Source organism: Pungitius pungitius, chromosome 1, assembly GCF_949316345.1.
Source record: "Pungitius pungitius chromosome 1, fPunPun2.1, whole genome shotgun sequence".
In the NCBI taxonomy this organism is placed as follows: domain Eukaryota; kingdom Metazoa; phylum Chordata; class Actinopteri; order Perciformes; family Gasterosteidae; genus Pungitius; species Pungitius pungitius.
Genome location: NC_084900.1, coordinates 31,637,313 through 31,658,706, shown reverse-complemented (window position 1 = coordinate 31,658,706; position 21,394 = coordinate 31,637,313). Strand labels below are relative to the sequence as shown.

General features: G+C 43.0%; 1 protein-coding gene across 2 annotated transcripts in view; it reads right to left on the bottom strand.

The window, feature by feature from the left end:
* Positions 1–21,394, bottom strand: part of LOC119222373 (nucleolar protein 4-like) — a 70,591-nt gene that overhangs the window by 34,405 nt on the left and 14,792 nt on the right. For both annotated transcript variants that reach the window (XM_062565065.1, XM_062565066.1), the window contains one exon: positions 3,355–3,508. In XM_062565065.1, coding sequence (XP_062421049.1) covers positions 3,355–3,508 — 154 coding nt within the window. The remainder of the gene's footprint in view (positions 1–3,354; positions 3,509–21,394) is intronic.

Below are 21,394 nucleotides of genomic sequence, written 5' to 3'. Positions count from 1 at the left end.
TGGTTAAAATGTTATGAACTGTGATGATTAGAGAGGTGTTATTATTGATGTGTATTAGCGTCAGTTGGATGATGACAATATCATGCATGCTGTGTCATGTTTTTCTTTAGGTCAAAGGTGTAATCATTGAATGTATTGTGATATAATATAGTGAACATGGATTGGTCTGGTCAGTGAGGGATTTCTGATTTGACCTTCAGATGAAGCCAAGGGAGAGAGTCATAAAATGCCTTGAGGCAGAAAGGAATTTCACGGTGACCAGAGTGGGAGGAGCTACGTTTGAACGCGCATCCAATCACATACCGCTGCAAGAAAAAATCAACCATGTCCCAATCAGCGAGATTTGAAGACTGCTGGACAAGAGGCAGGCCGACGCCTCCTGAGAACCATTATTGATGGTCATAACAGGCTGGTTCTTCTATTCTCAATTTTGCAAAATATTATACTATTCATGGCGTATTTCACTTTGTAATTGTATTGATTGTTATTAAATTCTTATAGATTTTTAAACTCGAGCCAGTTGACTCTTTGGGAGCAGGGCATTTCCTTTGTTCGGAGGTTAGACCCCACATTCTGGAACACATTTCTATTTTGGTTTACTCGCTGTAATCTTCAGGCCACTGGCTTTTTTTTTTTATATACAGAAAGCTCTTCGTACGATGGCGGCTTTTTCACTTCTACGCAATTACTGCTAAGTAGAGTGGAGCAGAGAAGAAGAAAAGCAAGGTGGCAGTTAGGAGCTCTTAGATGTGATGGACTACAGTAGCTGCCCAGTCAGAGCTGGACAGTCCATGTGTGTATGTGGACCATCTGCTCTGTTGAAATTAGCTGCATACTCTAGTCGGATGCCTTCGACAGCTTGCTGGTTGGGAAACCACCCACCTGACATTAACTCTCGGAGTCATATTCCGCCACAAGCTCTTTGGCTGTGTGATCAAAACCGAAGCAGCTTCTTGCTAATTGAGGAAAGAGGCTGCAAGTTCCCTACAGCGCTAATGCTTTAGTGGGCTTTCAGCAGCGGGAGAACAGTAAAGTTTTTAAAAGTTTCAACAGCACATCAGACGCGTTTTAGAAAGTGTCATAGCAACAGCAGAAGGTGTGACTAGTTTTAACTGTGAAGCAATATCCCCCTGTGGGGATAATCATTAACTCAAAAGCATGATATGCATCGTATTGCCTTTTTTTTTTTGCAGATTACAAAGTTGTAAAATGACAGAGATGAAATTGGTAGAAGTAATCGACTACTTATTGTTGTTAAATGGAGAACTCAAGGCAAGGAATTTATTTATGATGAGACGCTTTGGATTTAAAATAACTGCAGAAGTGAAAACGTGGGCACACAAGGTATAGTAATTGCTCCGGATGGAGTGAAGGGCAAAGCACCGTATTCATTTCTCCTTCATCGTTGTTGTTGTTGTGTTCCACACGTGTATGATGTGACGTTTGGGCTTTTGAGTTATTTGTCCCGATCCTCCTTCTTTGTGGCCCGGGTAAAGGGTGATCATTTTTCTCTTCTCTGACCAAAAAGCAAAAAAAAAGACACAAGGAAAGCAAGTACAATACGGAATTGTACAATGGTCAAGAGCATTTTCAAAGCTAAAATATTTCCCTCTTCCCTCATAGATCCTTCCATCCGGCCAGGCAACCCAATCATTACATACATTACTAACACCACTTTACATTAGAGAATAGTGTGGGCTATGGTGGCAGCCTGTTTCCTTGGACTGGAGTCTAATTGACCAGGAAGGCCCCAGCTGCTCTTAGTTTTGGCATTTGGACGCCTATAACCTTCTTTTGGGCTTCCATACGAGGTGTAGGGAACAGAGTGACCTTTTAATGCCAAGGCCTTATACACTGCCACCTGCTGTAGCCTCTCACACACACACACACACACACACACACACACACACACACACACACACACACACACACACACACACACTAAGATCACTTCCTCCACTTACCCGTGATGAAATCCTCTCAAACAGCTCATATTCATGACACTTGATTTGCATCAAGATTTGCTTTTTCTCCCAGCAACCCTCTCGCTCACAATATCATCAGTCCCTTTGCCAACGTTCCTTCCAGGCTCCCGAATTCACCAGATACCTCTTACCAGTAACTAGTATCATTGTCACAAGAAAGAAAAAAAATACCAAGAAAATAGTTGCAATTCTCCTTCCAGATAGATCTGATTTTCTGCAATCTACAGGTACACCAAGGCAAATCTCTCACTACACTTAGACTCTAATGTCTTTGCTCACGGAAAAACACAACTACATGCACAGTCAGCGCTGGGTGATGTGCATTGAAGGACCATTCAAATATACAATGTCTCACACAAACATATACAAACGGACCTTAGCAGCAGGCAATTGCTGTATCCTTGCAGCTTTATGAACCAATACGGCTGTCTTCAACGTGAGCGCTCCTCACCACAGGATGTCTTTCAGTGCAAAGAGCGACGGAGCGGAGAAGTGCGACTGGCAACGAAAAGGAAGATGGAGAGAAAAGCATCTCAAACCCGGCCTTGCAAGACCTCCAATCCAGAGATTATCCATATAAAAAATATAATTTCCGTGTCTCACGCAAATATTATTGTTGTTTTCTCAAGGTTCAAACTTTCTGGATTCCAGTGCAAAAGGGCTGACAAAACATCTGATAAATTGAATGTGTACAAGACAACTACCTGCTTGTGATCTATGTTAGTGAAACAGAGTGATAATCCAAGAACACCGTACCAACTGAGATCTTACTCAGTCTAATCCCAACAATGAAAGGGAGAGACAGAGAGAGGATTGGAAAGCAAAGGAACCAACGGCCAAAAGACGGTTTGTATCCTTATCTCCAAAAAAAAGAGGAAAGTTGTTCTGGGCTCCGACTACTCCCAGATTTTTGGCATAACCACTTTTACCTTGGATGTTCAAAAAAATCCACTAGAATGGACAAAGAGTATCAACGTGAGCAGGGTGGGGGGGCCTTTAGCAGCATTACAATCACAGTACAGCACCGGCCTTTTCTCTCTTTGACACTTGAGGTGAGCACATCGGTTCAGCACATTACAAAATCTGATAAATCAGTATTAATGCTTCATCCAAACACTCTTCTTGACACATTAGTAAAGTACACCGCTATTGCCCTACAATCATTTGTTGTGATATCTCCATATACGTCCCCCGGCCCCAGATCAGCTAATGGCCGAACTCCCTCGCTATCGCCGGGTTTCCACCGCTAGACTGCACACATGTCACAACACAGTATGCACTAAAATATTACAATCTGGACCCGAATCCGTCCACAACGCAGCTAGTCATGCAATAACTTCATTAACATTAACTTCCTCCAGGAACTTACCGTCGTCCTCCTTGCTGTGCGTGTTCTGGGGACTGTGGCGCATCCTCTCTCCTCGGCTTAGCGGGCTCAGGTCAGACGCTGCTCCCAAATCAGCTGCTAGCCATGTGGTCTCGCTCATCTCTGCCTCCTCCTCGCTGCTCAGTGAACCGTCATCCTGACCGCAAGGGAACAAACAGGAACGTTAGGTGCCCACTTCTCAATACCAGAAGCATGTCACATCACGGTCATTTTAAGGTGTTTTCATTCCTTCAACCATTGCAAGTCCATTGCTATATTAATCAAAATGACCTCAATTCGATTGTTTGTTTTTTTTTCTCCAAAAACCTCACTTCAAAACCTGTAAGTAAGTAAAAAAGTAAAGGCCAATTGGTATTTTGCGGATGGAACTTTAGAGTTGGCCTATACGTGGCCTGTACAGCACTCTATTGAAAGAGGCTCACGAGAGAGAGGCACACAAGCACACTTGTGGATGAGAGTGTAAATGATGACGGACAAATGGTTGAAAAAAAAAACAAAAAAACGGTTTTCCTCACTAGTGGCTAAAATTATACATTGTCAGCCACTAAGAATAAATCAACATTGGCGGAAGATACCCAAAGAAGGATTCCTAAATTACCATTTTTGTTCTTTTTTTCTTAAGAGCAGGTTTCTTCCTTAAAGCCATCTGAACTCAGATTACGCGCGTTTTCATGAACGAAGCTGTTCTGACCCACATTTAGTCTCTCTTTTCTCTGCTTTGTCAGAGTCAGCATCCACGGGAGCAGCCGTGACAGCTGCTTGGCTGGTTTAACCCAAACATCCGAGGAAACAAGAAACACGAGGCCAAGAACCAGCGGGCAGCGAACGTAACGTGCGGCTCAGTGAGCAGCACCTGCGGGCCCCGCTGGTACCATGAGACGCTTTACCACTCAGCTCAGTCGTCGTCTTCCTTTAACCTCACGCACTTTTTTTATTTGATAAAAAAATAATAAATGCAGCACTTCCTTTAGGAATGGAGAGAAAAGTTCTTTGAAAGGTAGGAAATTGTTGAACTGACAGATATTTGCTGTTTTTGGAAAATAAACACAGAGGGATAAAAAAATAAAAGTGCAGTTGTATGTCTCAAATTAAAGCATTATGTTAAGAACCCCCCTCAGAAAAGAATGTTGGATGATTGTGAAAAATTTTCAATTACGTTTAATTTGTATTTTTGTTATGTTTTTAATGTCCCCTTTCTTATTTGTGAATGCTAACTATGGTGTTATCATGTGTAGAATATGATCATAACTACTGCAATAAGATATCAACCTGTATACCTGTATTCCCACAAAGAGTTTACACTTCTCGCAACCATGTCCCATAGCTCTTTAAATTTTAACTAGACAAGGAAAATTTCTTATCATTGTCCCTGAACACACCTCAAAACAAATAGACACTCCATAACCCCCTTGTTCACAACATGAATCAACTACAAAAAAGCAGCGCGTTATCTTGGACTGTGACTTGAACCTGGAGCAGCCGTATATGGAAAACACACACACACACACACACACACACACACACACACACACACACACACACACACACACACACACACACCTAGCTGTTATCAGCATCTAAGGAGACCTGCACACTCAGTAATGAGGTCCTGAGTGCTTCAACCGCCTTTTATCACACACTGAGACACACACAGACACACACACACAGGCACACAAACACATGTAAAGATTAATGAATGAGCAAAGACCTCCATGACACTGGAGCTGCAGTAAAATGCTCTTTTCATGATTGCTGCTTCTCTAAAGATTCTCAAGACCAGCTTACCACTTATTTGCAACATTTCTCTTATTCTCTTATTTGCCAGACGAACAAGGCGGCCATCAGCTTCAGATTTGTTTTGCTTTCAGTGTGCGACAAATCTTCGATGGAAAATACTTGATTCTAGCAGACTGGCGCTGTATCGCAATCAGCACGGAGCACCGGGAAAGATGCCAAAGAGAGAGAAAAGATCACTCTGTTTTGGACGGGACCCCAACACAGCGACAGCCACCCATCAGCAATCAAAAGTCTATTGCTGACAGGGACTGACTGGGTGATGAGGTTGCACCATTGCTATTTGAGCCTTAAAGGGAAAATGTGTGATTCCGTCTCTCTGCCACCACAATAGAATAGATAGTACTAGATTAATTAAACTATACTGTATAATACTCTTTAAAAAATGCTGTTTCATGAAAATGTACGAGAAGGGATTATTTTTTTAAATAATTATGAAATATCTCAAAAACTAAATTGAACTAAAAATAAACTTTTTTGCCCGAGGAATGTAGTGGATCCGTATTTTCAGTCTCAAGCAGCTTAACCCTGTCATGTGATATGCTACTTCAGTACGCCTTTCAAATGACATGACATTAAACATGCATGTGTGTGAACATAATGGAATCACCCACGCCACATGTTTAGGCAGAGAAAACACTGATATGTCAACACTAACTGCCCCAATGAAGGCAATTAGCAATTACAACAGCATCTCTGCTAATGTAGCACTGTGGATCATGGCAGCAGAGTTTGCCAGGGAGGGGGGGGGGGGGGGGTGGGGGGTCATTAGGTTCATGGAGGTGGTTTTCTTGATAATCTTTTCTCTTTAATAAGGCCAGCTTAAAATAAGAAGCTTTTTTACAATTAAGGTAAGGCATGCAGAGTAGCAACAGTGAGTTGCATGGTTTTCACATATTGTGGAAATGACAAGAAACACTTATGGTATTTCATGTACTTTTCCTTTTTGGACCAAATTAGTAAAAAAGAAATTAGTTTGTATTTTGCAGCCTCCCTATCCTCCTTACACTGTTTGGTGAGATCTCTGCAGAAATTTCTGGACTCAGGCTCATCACCTTGCTTTAAGATTTATTACCAGTGAAGTCTATGCGACTCATCATTATATTTTATATGATAAGGTCTCTTCTCTCCGAGAGCGACGTGGAACTCAATTGTATCTTTTTGTTCGATAAAACCCTTAGTGGAATATTACCAAATTACCTTTCAGACTCGCTTTGTCCTCAGACAGGTTTCATCAGGCACTGTACTCACTGGCTCTTAATTCAATGTTCTACAAGTATGAAAGAAAACTTCAAATTGTTTCATCTGACCCCTGAAAAAAAACAACTCCTTAAAAATATTCATTGATACAATTTTGGACATTTTAGAAGCGTGATATATCCCAACTTCTACTTGTACTAGTTTCATATAACTATAACACTTCATGATAACCATCATTACAATTGCATGTATCTGTTTTGCAACAATTCTGTCAAATTTTGTGGTCTTTTCCTTCTTTAAAAAAAAAAAAAATCATTAACATTAAACATTAAAAATTAAGTTTGGGGATCAGGATAAATCCTGTGAGATGATCAGTCAGACCAAACAAATGCCCCCCAAGGACAGGGAGGAGAGCAGAGATGGAAGCTAAGCTAGACTAAAAGGAAATAACAAACTGGAAAAAAATAATCTGTGATCTGGCGAAAAAGACCCCCATCTTGCAATCTCTTCAATTAAATAACTACTGAATTCTATAACTTCTCTTTTAGCAACATAAGCAGCAGCAACAGAAAACCTTCATCTGTGCTCTTACTGTTGTAACTGAACACAAAATTAAAAAATGAACTACTGCCAGGGATTCTCTGACTTCTAAAGAGAAAAGGACAGTTGTGTGTGTGTGTACATACGACTCTCTCTCTCTCTCTCTCTCTCTCCCCTGTAGTGAGTTCATGAGGCACCACTGACCCATATCTTTCCATTAAAGAGGCTTGTCAGAGGAGGAGTTTCCCTGGACCCGTCACACTGGATTAGCTTCCTGTTTGCATTGGGGCAGTAAGAGACAGCACACGCTGACGATACCCCGCGTCATGAATGTGGCTTTGGGGACAGCCAAACTGTCCAAAGAGCGGCCATTTAGTCACAAAGGCTTCAATCATTCAACATTGAACGTCACTGTGTCACCCACCTAACTGTGCATCATGAATCATCAGGCTGCAATGCTGCAACTTTTAATGCGTTATTAGAATTCTTCTATTCAATAGTTATATTCACAGGAAGTAGAAAAACCTTCAACAGCTCCCAGTATTTTTCTCTGAAAAAAATGTTCAGGCACCTAATGTGTGCAAGAAACAAAGCTGCTCCAGGCAGTACGACCTCCAATACCCCCTCACAGCTAAATGTAATTCCTGGACGGAAAAAGAGATTAGCAGAGGTCACATGGCTGGGCGTCTTACAAATATGTAAGTTTGTGAGCGAGTTTGTGAAGTTGCAGCTCGGCATGTTAATCAGCTTGGAGACTGTTCATTTACCACAACCCAGCACATGACTGACAAATCAGACCTTATTTTCATTTGCTCTCATTTCTTTTTTTTCCATTACCATCACCACCAACTCACACTCAAGCAGGTCCTTTTCAATTACCATATAATCTTGATGCCATAATCACTGGTAAGCCCTCATCTCATTTCATGTTGCTCGAGGACCGAAGAACAGAAGATGTCCTGTTAGACGCGTGGGGGCTATCTAATGGTAAATCTGTCTGACTTTCATACACTGGTTGAGATCAAGCTCAGACGAAGTCTCGAGGAGGCTCATCTTCTTTGTGCTGGCAAAGAGAAAGTGAACTTTGTCCTCAGATAACTTGGTGTGGCCAGAATCCAGCAGGAGTATTTAAGCGTAGTCCCTGGTCTTGGCATTGTGAAGTTGTTCTCTTGTCACAATTTAGGGATGTCTTTGCTGATTTAAATGAAATTACAATACTATGTTGGCAACATCTTTGTGCTCCATTAATCTACTTCTATAATCTAGTTACAAGTGAAAGATAATGTGTGTATCCCCCCCCAGTCATTCAGAACCTTTCCAAAATCGAATGGGTACCTCCTTGAACCACGCTAAGCACCTCCACTGAGTTCCATTAAAATAAGGTCAGTAATTCTTCAGTTATCCTGCTGACACAAACTGAATTTGCCGGATGATCGAGATCGGCTGAAAATGTGATGGGATCTTCCTTTGGCCCGTGCTGAACCTTACCATTAAGTGGTGTGTAAATTAGACCGGAGGTAAAGGATAATAATAAAGTAAGATTCAGGAGGAAAGAACTTTCTTATTTCATCATCATTATGTTAAAAGTCTAAGGGTTATGGTTCACATGTGTTGTTTGGGGTCACGGAAATAACCCCAAACATCAATTAAGGGATTTTGTATTACCAGCTACAACCTGTCTATGATCAATTAAAGCACATACTGTGTTGCAGGCCCGTGCTGAAATAAGTGGCTCCGAAGTATTTTGATAATTGTCATTTTGAAGCTTGCTGTCCCACAACATAATTACCATTAGAGGTCAGCGCCTTACTTTAACCATTGAAGGACAGTGTCTAACAAATATTAATTCAAGATGTGTACCTAAATGTAACCACATGATCTCAATGCATAACCATAAGCATTTAAGGTAACTGTCCACAGTCGAGGGTGGTGTTCAACCTCCATCATTAAAAGGCAATGCCTTCCATCAACTATCCTGTGAGTTTCACAACTAGAAAACCCCAATATTAGTGCCACTATAAACGCAGAGTAAAACTAGTAAAAGCTCAAACTGAGCCTTCATTATGCTGGGCGATCTTGACCACGTGGCAAACAGAATTGCATAGTAAAAACGAAAGACTTTTCCTAGGACTTCGGACCACTTGAAAGCGCTTCAACCTCATACCCATTCACCAAGACACCTCGACATGGACCAGCCGGGGACCAAACAGCCAGTCTTTTAGTTGAAGGACAAACCCTCAGCCCCTACGGACTTACTCAACACGACCGTGCGACTCATATTACTGGGATTTCCTCGTTCACGGGAACCAAACCCCAGTCCCGATCACAAGCGCCATTCAGCGGGCACACGCTGATCCACTCAGTGTGGCTTGATGTTCTTTATTCTGAAGCTATTACACTGTCCAATCAACAGTAACCATGAATATACTGTAGGTATGAGCAAAAAGTTGATGCCTGTGTAAATTCTATAATTGCCACGTGACAACTGTAGAAGTGCAGTTTGGAAATCATTGTTCAGAACGAGTCTACACTGTAAGGCGGGGCGTGTGCTTCCTATACGTCTGTAACAGAGAACAGAAGTACATCGATTGTTGTTTGCGTTTCCACAGCAGCCGGATCTGGTCCGATGGCCCCGCTAAGCTAATCAGGTTAGCCACCGGACAGACGGAAGGAATCAGCGCTTTCCCTCGGTGCTCATCTTCCATTTTCCCATCTTTGACACCTGTACTTCTCCCCACTCCTTCCATTTATCCTCCATCACCTCCTCTATAATCACATCCTTCCTCCTTGTCTCCAAACAACATTATTCCCTGTGTTCTACTACTACTTGTATGCTCTCCTCCCTTTTGCTAATTCATCCTCCCTCTGATGGCCAGGAGGATTATTAGGAGAGGAGTACAGAAGACAAAACCACACACTTAATAGGATATGTTGTAAGACTTTTACAGAAATTTGTATTTGACATGTTAGTCCTGCACAAGAGCCCCCGCACCAAGGCATTATGTTTAAGTAACCGCTTTAAACACATGATACACTTTTTTTTCCTATTTTCTCTCAAAAGTAATACGCTCTCCACCTTGTTCCACCCACTTTTTCCAACTCCTGCCTCCCCACAGTGGGAGCCACTGGAGAGCCATGAAGCCTCTTTGCCAATACAAATTACACAGCGAGAGATGATGTTTTAATAGAGAAGCTTGGAGCAGCAGAGAATCACTGTAACGTAACAACTCAGCCAACCGCGATTATTGGGTATGTGGGGAAACTTAATTATGGAACAAAAGCTACAGAACTGATTATTCAACACCGAGCAGGCTGTCTTCAGTTATCACTTCAATTAGCTTTACTTAAAACTCGGATGTCTAAAAAAGTATTTATATATATATATTTTTGGATTGATAATAAATGCTATGAAATATAGGGAAATATCACAATTCCTCAGAGCCTAGTGTGATTTCGCCTAGTTTATTTTTTATAAATGGCAGAGCACCTTGGACTTTCCTTGAGCTGCCTTCGTTTTCAAAGAAAACATCAAAATGAAAAATAATTCCACACCAATTTCTCCCGACGTGCCCGTCTAATTTCTACCAACGTGCATCACAAATAGGTTTTGGTGCTACTTTAGGAATCAAACTCTCATCTCAGTGCAGCAGTGCAAAACGAACATCATTAAAATAAAAAATAAAAATCAATTAAGGTGGGCATCTCCCCCCACCAACGAGGGGGGGGTTGGTGTGGTTCTTACAGAGCTCAGCCTCTTTGTTCTCTTTGTTTTACAGGCAGTGGTGGTGTGGAGCCGGACCTTGAAGTCTCCCCATAGCTGTCACATTGGCATCCTTCCTCCTACCTTCCTCCCCCCACCCATCACTCTCCCACACCACCCCACCCCACCTCCATATTTATCTCCCTTTTATTTCTGGCTCTCTCCTCCCCCTCCCCTCATGCCTTTACCCTGCCAACTACATCCCAGTCTTCTGCTGCCCTCTCCTCGCTCCATGATCAGCCTGCCACCCCACCCCCCTCCACCCCCATGTGCTCCCTCCTCTCAGCTCCTCCCCCACCAACGCGCGCCCACCCCCCCCCCCCCCGCTCCACCCTGCCGGCTCCCTTGCTGCAGCACTGTTAGATGTTTTTTATTCTACGCCCAAAAGAAATGAGACCTGCTCCCTCTACCCGCCTTTCCTTGGCTTGCTCTCCCAGTCTTGCGATCATGTTTGTTGGTTTCCAGGGAAACTGATCCTGGTTGGATGTTCATTATAATGATGTTGTTTCAGTGGATTTCTGATTCCTTTAATAGATGGAGAAAAATAAGCCTGGGCCTAAGGGTCAGCATCATGGAGATCATCATCGCATTCTTTGTCATGACCACCATCTAACCGGGTCCGCCCTGTGAGCGGCTGTAATTGACCCATGTGTGAGTAAAGCAAAGAGCTACGTTTTGACTTGTGAATGTAATTGCATGTTCACAACTACAGAAATGTACACACATCGAAGGATGGCCTTGAGTGGACAATATACACCGTATATAGATAAATAAATAGTGCAACAAATAAAAGAAGATATTGTTTTCATGAGAACGGGTCAGATGGATGAACAGAACTAAAAGCTTAGAAACTGTTTAAAAATGATTTTGTAGTATAAATATTTTATTATTACCAGGTTTATTAATGATATTTCACCCTTTGTTGTAGACAATTGTGAACATTATTGCACATCAATGATCAACTGTTTCTCAATAAACATGAAGCGGGAAAGAGGATGTTTTCCAACACGCCCACTCCATACATACAGACAAACAGTCACACTCACACCTATGTGATGCCCAATTAGTCAAACCTACATGCCTATGGTTTGTGGGAGGAAACTGAAACCCACACATGCATCAGTAGCAAAAACCACATCGCGTCGGGTCAAATACAGCCCATAGTGAAGGCCTTGCACCCGTCCCTTGTCACTGTAAAAGCAGTTTACCGTGACGACGCCATCGCTGTTTGGCCACAATTACCACGGGTCAGTACTGTTATCTCCCGCTCTGAGGCGGCAATGAAAATGAAATTGAGCGTGCCACAACATAAAGAGGCTGAAGTAGGCTGTACTGCGCTGCAACGTACATGACATTTTTCAAACACACATCAATCTGACCGACCCTTGTTATCCCTGCAGGAAAATGAAAGACGCACACTGACAGTCTGTCCCCATGACGAGCCACTCGGCATTCAGTCCGACCCCGACGTCCCGTATCTGATTGCATCCATCTCTCACAGAAATCAATGAGGGCTGCAAGGAACAGGAAAAGATCATTTCTGAAGGGAGAGAGCGGCGAAGATATTGATAAGAAGCAAGCGGGCCGCACACGCACGCGCACGCACACACACACACACACACACACACACACACACACACACACAGCAAGGATTAACAGGGTGCAGGCTAAGGAGCTCCACTGCAGAATATTGATTGCGGAGAAACAAGCCATGAGGAGGGTGTATGTAAAAAAAAATAGGGGGGGGGGGGGGGGGGGGAATGACCATTCAAACACACATATACTAATAACAAGCAATGAATTGGAGGCTGAATTGACAAGAAGGTTTTGTTGACCGAGCGATACACCGAGAGTACAAAATGGTGAACGAAGATACAAAGAAGACGTTTGGCGGTAGGCGGCTAGAAAGGCCGTCCGTCAGCAGACTGTGGGCCTGTCTGTGGGGTTATAAAAAGCCTTGTACAGTACGCACAGAGGAGACGGCGGGCCACAATCAATAAGCTGCCACTGACCTTCATTGATCAGACGCGAGGGGAATAACGGCCTGGAGGACAGCCATGACGAGTCACATGACTGGACGGCTTTTATACACCGGGGCGGTTCTTGTCTCGCTGCTCCACTCCACCGGTCTCGTGTTTCCGTGTTTCCACAGTGGAAAGGACACACGTCCTGACAGTCAGGCTGGTTAACTAGCGGTGCGCACTGATAACCGTTAGCTAACTAACTAGCTAGCTAACCAGCTGCTCGCTTTAGCTAGCTTGCTAATTCCACCAAACGTTGATGTTACACTGGTTGCAGGCAATGAGCGGTTGACATTTTAAGATTAACCTGTAAATCGCAAAAAATGGCCTCATTTCAGTTTTTTGCTCTGTGATGGATCTACTGCTCATCTGAGCCATTGCAGCAAAATCTCACTTTCGCGAGTGATTTAATTTATCGCATTAAGAAGATGTTGAGGAAGACAAAGTTACAGTAACTACAGTGTGAACTCCTACTTGGCTACATATTTCTTTATGTATTTTGTGTGAACACTACAGAAGAAGAGGACAGACAGGCCCAAGGTCGGATTCTAATTGTCTCGAATTACTGTCACCAAAATCAAACCGGACCCAAACTGTCCGTTATCAAGCAAAGTCACTGGGACTTCACTCAATTGACTGCAAGAACCTTGAAAAAACTAATTCAATTCATCAAAGTTAAAATATAGATCTACACTCTGGAACAGATTACACTAAAGTAAAATTCAAACATTCAGATAATTCAATCATTTTAGTGCATTAAATAATAAATGTCTCATTGTAAATGAAATCTTTACTCCAATGACAGAGAACATCTTATCTGTCCAGACAACAAAGAAGTGCAGGCCCGAAACACAACCACAGACAGCAGGGCACCGCTACAGCCACACAGACATGTGCACACAACAGACCTCTTCTTCTTGTGGTATAGAATAATCTGAATACATTCCACCCACTGAGTGTGTCTCTCAGTGTGTGTGTGTGTGTGTGTGTGTGTGTGTGTTTGGTCAATGCTGAGCTGCTAGAAACCAAATGACCAGGAGGAAAGACAACTGATCAATACAATCCTAAAAGAGAGCAAGATGGCTTCTTTTTACTGGTCTATCATGTCTGACGTTACACACATTATTTAGTCTTACTTTCAAACTCAAAACAGTTGGAGATAGTTGTGACAGAGGAAATAAATTGTGTTTCAAAATGAGCAGAACGGTAGGTGGAAAAGAAGTGATAAAGTCCGTCATCTTGTGTTGGACCACACAGACAAATTGATTCATAAATATAGACCCAAAACAAACCCGTTCCACACAATGTGCTGCAAAAGAGGCACATATTTGCGTGTTCACCCTGGTTTGCAGAATGGGGCTGGAGCTGATAAGAAATACATCACGGGAACGAAGGCTGGTTGCAACCTTCCTCATTGAGGACCAAAAACAGATGTTAGTTGTTTTTTTTTGGTCCAGTGGGAGAGGGGATTTAGAGAGAGGCAGAGAGAGCGTCATATACAGAGAAGGATCACTGTTCTATTCATCTGTACGTGAACAGATCATGACCTTGTCTTGATAGAAGATAAGCACTTTGTATTTGTGTGTGTGAGTGTGTGAGTGCATGTGTGTAGCCGTGACGTCCTAACAATGTACATGTTTATACACAAACTGTGTGTGTGTGTGTGTGTATCATGATATCTACTGTTGCAATATGAATCAATACTCACTGAAGGTTGAAGGGGAGACAGAAAATGGTCTTAAATGTTTATTTTAACACAGCGAACAACTCACTTTCTCGTTCATGTCGTTCTATTCGAGAAAATGTTAAGCCATCAAATATTTACATACGCTTAATCCTATTCAGTTTGCTATCATTGTTTTTTTGCAGTATACCCCAAGGGGGGCATTCTAAAAAATATATTTTATTTGAAAAAGTACATCTGTGCCTGAACAGACATTTGAACAGAAAAGTGCAAAGCGACATTTAAATGCCAGGTCGATATATGTTGATTTCTTGTTGATGGCGGTCTGAGTTCACTGATAATCAGAACATGAGTTGAACAAGAACTGGCTTACGTGATTTTATATATTGAGATCCATATGATCACCGGTGGAGAAAAGTCCCAGACCCGAAGACATGGAGTTATAAATCTCTCTCTCTGTTCTTGCCTTACACTTTCTGCTTATTAGCGTGAAATCAAATATCCACTTGAAGTAACCAAAAGCTAAAGTCATGTTCTTCGCTGCCAATACCCATCAATTCATTTACTATTATACCTAAAGCTTATACACCTTGCTACAAGGCACTTTTGCAGCAGTTGAAAGTCAACCTGGTATCTCGTTAAGTAACGTTAGTATGAAAAATTAAACTCCTAACTGCAGAGATATTTTGGCGGTAGCAGCATCCCTGTGTCCCTGCCTGAGACGATGAAGGTCTTCCTGCCATACAGTTGAGAGCTGAGTTATTATAGCCCGTGGGTCTTTGTGTGTCCAACAGACGATGTGTCTTCAGCATGCATGTGGATATAAATGCTTCCTGCTCTCCGTCAGTGTGTGTTTGTGTTTGTTGCTGCGGGCGATGAGCCTACCATCTTTCCTCAGAGCTCATTTGGTCACATCCCGGAAGCTCTGTGAGTGAATACTAGTTCCAAATATCTGGTGTTTTTAACAGGTTTAATGTCCAGCAGCACAAAGACACACACACACACACACACACACACACACACATCAACAACGGGATGGAAGAGCTTGTGAGTAGCAGAGTGAGAGACAACTGAACACCCGACCAAAAGATGCTGCCGTTCATTTCCAGGCAGCAATTAGGTGTTGGTGAGAAGAGGAAGTAGAACAGATCTGGCTTGTGGGACTGATCGCTGTAGGAAGTGAAGCCAAGCGTGGCAGTGCATGTGTGCATGTGTGCATGCGCAGCGCATTCGTGCCCATCTACCTGGATAGACAACATAGTGTGAATTATCACCATGGAAACTGAACTTTCACAGACCAGACAATGCACAGCATATTCCATAGAGTGGCGGAGGTCGTACCATTGTGTTACTTTTCAATACTGTGAAGAGAGGCTGCTCAGGGTGATGATGAAAACCAACAGATTCAACTTGAATCACGATGCCAGAGGGATTTTGTGAACACCTGGGTTTGAATTGTATTATTCAGATATTAGGAAAAATCGTAAATGACTAAAAGTGAGCCCACCATTCTAGACCACGGTGTGCCACTGGGTTGAGAAGAGCGGCTGGGGGGGGGGGGGTGTCAGCGTTATCACGAGTGGGGAGTTGGTAGGCAGTCATCAACAGCAGTCAATAGTTGTTTTGAGAAAGTGGAAATCATTCAAATCAAAAGAGGTAACTGAGCATGCCACATCCAAAACATGACGCATTATGCTGCAGCGGAGCGACAAGGAGGCGCACACACTCCGCCGCGGATACAGGCATGGACACAAGAACACACGCTTGTGATCACATGACTCTGCTGACTGAGACCATTATCCCCTCCATATCATCACCTATGATTGAGTAGAAGTGTGTGGCATTGTCTGGATCTGCAATAGACCACTATTGTAAATGCCACATTAGCACGCCACTGAAGAATATTTTTCTAGAAACGTTTGCTAGCACTGCAGATCACGGAGAACTCATGACTGAGCAGCTTGCGGCCGCTTTTAGCTCAAGCCTTAATTAAGAGTCGCAGAAAGAGAAGCGTGTGAGAGCACAAGGAATTTAGCCCCTTTTCAGGATTTAGACGGAAAATAACAGAAATAAGGAGTTGGAGCCTTTTGCTGCGCGGCCACACAAAAAGACGAGTGAGCTCATTCCAACACCGTTGGCTTAAAACTACCGAGCGGCCTCAGCTAATCATTGACTTGCAGGGAGTGGGAACTGCGGCAAAGCGTTAAATCAACGGTTTCTTTATAAAAGGCAAGTGTGGAGAACCAAGTGTGACTGCGTGTTTTGTCAATTGACAGCACCTGTTCCGTCAGCCCGGAAGCTCCACCACCCCATCATCATCATCATTGGATCAGTGGTTTTCTTGGGCAATCGGAAAATAAGTCAGTCAGCCGGCCCAACTCATCAGTCAGCCAGGGAATAAGTCAGCCAGTCGCTCTGCCCTTCCCATGAAGCCGGCAGGGGCATGGATACCAGAGATTAGTGCAGTGTCCAACACTCTGAGCCCCACTTAATCCAGTCAGTCACAAATCTGCCCCAAGCATGGCGACTAACACCCCCCCCCCCCCCCCCCCCCCCCCCCGCAGGAAGCAATCCTAGGGATACGCATCCTGGATTAGTGCAGGCAAAAGGTCACTGTCGGACCTGGCTAGTTTCACCCGGAGAAGAGATACGCAACACTGCTGAGCTGCTGTCAGTCACCACGACCAGAACTACTACTCCGAATCGTGCCCATGAATGATCAATCAATGAATTGGCATTCAAACCAACATCAATAGGAGTTGTCCTCGCTGTATATTTCCAGCGTGTTCAAAAAAAAAAACAATCAACCATGTTTAGCATATTGGCAGTTGTAAACGTGAGGATACATAGTGAGAGAAAAGGATACAACATACAGTTCCATCAAAGATCCCCAAAGATGCTTGGATATGGACTTTGTGGATTTTTGTTGAAAAAAATCAGTCTTAAAAACTAATTTAAAAGGCAAAACCAAAACGGGCCTAACACCAATCGAAAATATCTTTGTGAAACTGAGCCCAGAACTCTAAGGAGAGAGGAATTTGACTCGCAATCAGATGAACCGAAACCTGATTCAAATGGATTCTGATGTTGCTACAGTGAATGTATGATGAAACCCTTTAGCTGTAACAACTTTAGGAATGGATCGAATGTGAAGGTTGTGTGGTCATCAGCTCATTTTGGAGTTCCTCTGCACACAAAGTGAATCACCTTCAAACCATCTTTTTTCTTTTTCTTATCTTTTTTCAAAGCTCATACAAAACCGCTCACTTTACCGCTTTACCCAGTCGCCCAGGTAAGCAGAGGTCCAGAGGCCAAAACTTAATGTCCGCTAAAACGTCGCCATATCATCATTGTACAAATCAAGTGGTTGACTTTTTGTGTTTCAGTTGCAAAGCTTTGGCTGGAAAATGTCCCCAAAAATATTCTCCTCATCTCTCTCGGTTGGTGCCGCATTTAAAACCAACTTCTATGGATCGTTTATTTTCCATACTGCTAGACTGCTTCCGGGCTTCCAGATTGGCAATAATCAGCACTCGCCATATTGGGTTGTTCATCTCTACTACAACAAAGGTCCCTAGTGACCAAGGCGGGCTATCGCTTCATTCCAAGTCAGAAGGAGAGGAAGAGTGTGCTTTAGGGGAGGAGCAGTAGTTTGGAGTTCAGATCCAGCTGTATTATATAGCTGATCTCTGCAGGGACTCTCTGGTTCCAGTGGTTGAGCACTGAGCACACACAGCAGCATGGCCGCCAGGCAGCACTAGTCCACCACAGACAGCCGGGGTAATTACATTGATAGTGTAATTATAAAATAAATCACTGCTCTATGATTGTTGAATGTTTTCACCCAAAGTTGGAACAGTTTTAGTCAGTGCGCTTCAGTGTTTGGGTCTGAAGTGTCTAGTTTGAGATGTGTGGGGCTTAGCCAGGATGAATGATGTCGCCTCCGGGATGCATTGCTCACCATTGCCACCATTCTGAAAACACAGCAGTAGAACAGGTACCGGGGATGCGATTCTTCGGGACCTGATGCAGGAAGCACCATTCCGAAAAGTGCTTTAGTCAGTCATTAAATGCCAAAGGTCGAAGGAGAACGTCTACCAGCACAGGAGAAACAACATCAAAATAAAAAGGGTGTGAAATTGCAACTGCAGCTCTTCCTTATCTTATTCAAACTAAAAATATATATAAAGTAATATATGGAAGTACAAATTTAAAAACTCAAGTGACTCGAGCAGGAAATATTCTTTACAGGTTCTTCACACAGAGCAGCCGAGTGGTTTATACTCTTAAAAGTAACCTTTTCAACAGCTAAACAGAACGCCACTTCTTTCAACGCAACCACACACTAGGTTTTGTTGAGCTTATATTAAACGAATATGACGAAACCTATAGAGTGGGAGAAAGGAATGAAAACCATGCAGGTGATATAAAGAAACCACAGGGAGCCTTAGAAGACCTGGAATTCCTTTGATCCATAACATTTCATTCACAATACAGTCTTTAAACAGGTTACTGAAAAGAGACTCCTGCAGAACAATGTGGAATAGATTAGAGCCAAGCGTCATGAAAACTCTCTTGGGCTTCATGGAGCTGGCAGACAGTGCCGTCAACTTAACCGGCATGCTTTACAGCATGGCATGTGAGTGATCAAACCCTCCCATTAAATGCATTCGATCTCCGCCGATCTGCAATACAATCTGAAAAGACGTCTTCCTATTGGCGAGGGCTTGTCTTGACCTCTCATAGTTTTATGGTTCCAACGCAAGGAACAGTGATCTACACAACACCACGGGCCGTCCTCATCACACACGGGGTTTGCACAGGCCGAGCTCATCAAGCACAGAGGACGAGGCAACCACCCGCCAGGCAAAGGCAGACGAGAATCAGAGACTTTCACAGCAGAATGGTGTCAAATGTGGTGACATTCTCAGGCTGAGGTATCAAACACGGACTAATAATAATTATAATAGCAATGCCTCAATTAAAAGGGCACACAGAGCATACAAAAAAGAACCGACAGTGAGCATTATTAGACTGCAAATGCAGGACGTGTTATTAGTGTGGATTAACACTTCGAGACAGGAGGCCTGCTTCCCGGATGACTGGCGACAATGTAAAAGAGCGCGCAGACAAGCATGAGGCTTCTTGTACAGTAATGATTTGCTACTTATTACCGTTTGATTGCCATCAAAAACTTTTTATGGAATAACAAAACTGAGAAAATAAACAGAGCTAGACATAAGCACAGGAACTTTTGAAGTATAAATTACAGAAAATACCCTTGCTGACATGCTGATGTGTGAATTTGCATAATTAGTTTGTTTCGGCCTTTCCAGATCGTTAACGGGTGTATTCGGAGATCAGCTTGTGACACCCGGCTCACATCAAGTATATTAAAAAAAAACATGGATGGTTTCATTTGCTTTCCAACCGTAAACAGACCGCACCACCCACAGTCTTTGTTGGCTGTGTTGGTCTCTTTGGTTAACAACGGGGTTCAAATGACAGTTGTCACATGCGTTTGCCTCAAATGGGACTCCAGACACAGAAGTCAAACTTAAATCATCACTAGGGGGGGGGGGGGGGGGGGGGTCAAAACATAGTCCTTGCACAGTTGACTGTACTAGAACCAAAGCAATAAACAACAGTAACATGTTATGGTATGTCAGACCAAGATAAAGATGAATTGAGCTCTCTGCTCCCGCTTCGTGTTCTGCCATCAGCTCCTGTATAATTACCAGCTAGACAGCACAGGTGAAGTCTGTCCTTTGGCTAGTGACTCATCTGCAGGGGAGGAAAAATACCAACTTTTGATCGAGAGACTTTATTTGCTTCTTGCAAAGAGATTTTATTTTATAAATATGCACACGATATGAAGGGGTGGGGGTGGGGGGGTGATTGAAATAAATCACAGCCTTTATATAGTGTTGCATCTGTGATGATGTTTTATTCTTTCAGAATACGCCAGAATAATGTGAGTGAGTGAATAGTTGAGTTGACACAATTTTTTACATTGCCATGTAAATTAAATCTTTTCTGATTTTTGACCTTGGGTCTTAAAAAAAAAAAATCGGAATCTGAAAACATAGCTGCTGGAACATGTGATTGGTATTTTATCAATTTCACACACTAAATGATTAATCCATTATTCAAAAAGTTACGGGTAGAGCTAGGGCTAAATCCATTAGCTGAAGAAATAATGAGTTCTAGTAAACAATTATTCATTTGGCATTTTTATACAAAAAAACGTTTCTTCAGCTTCTCTGCTGTCAATGATTGCTTCCTGTTATTATTATTATTATTTTTGACACATCAAACTCCTGCAGGTGCCCAGAGTTTAACTTATTAAATAATTGTTAGTTGCAGCCATAGATTAACGGCAGGTGTCTGACACTATACTCCTGAAAAACACACCAATAAAACGGCCGAGGATGATATCAAGCGAATGGAAATACAGAATACAGGGGAAAGAACAAAAAACTACAAAGAGCCGTCCCAAGATCCGGCAGAAAGAGGCTCCAGGAACAGGAGGGACTCAACCCCCCCCCTCCCCAGAAGGGAGATGAAGAGGATGAGGAGGGAAAGGGGATTAGAAGGCAGGCTTCCTCCTCTGCCGCGCTCGTGGCCAGGTCAGGGGAAGAACTGGGGCTATTTTGGAGCACGGAGGAAAGGGCCTCCCAGCAGGATTTGTCCTGGGAGACGCTCCTCTAGTCCCACTGTCCTCGGGCAGAAGGCTAAGGGGGGAATCTGAATGTGAGACACCAGACCATAAGAGCAAATTCCTGTCAATACAAGGCCTGTTGAAGCTTCCAATTCCTGAGGTACAAATAATACACGGCTACTAACAAATATTTCCAATGGTCCTTCGCCATTTATTTTCTCACAAAAAGAAAAAACCACTATCTCTACAGTAGCCAGCAGGAAGACGAGAAATTTTAATTGGATATTAAAATCCTTTCAATACGTACTGCACATGAACCCATTTCAAACAACTGTTTAATTTATATTCTTGTTCTGACAGCG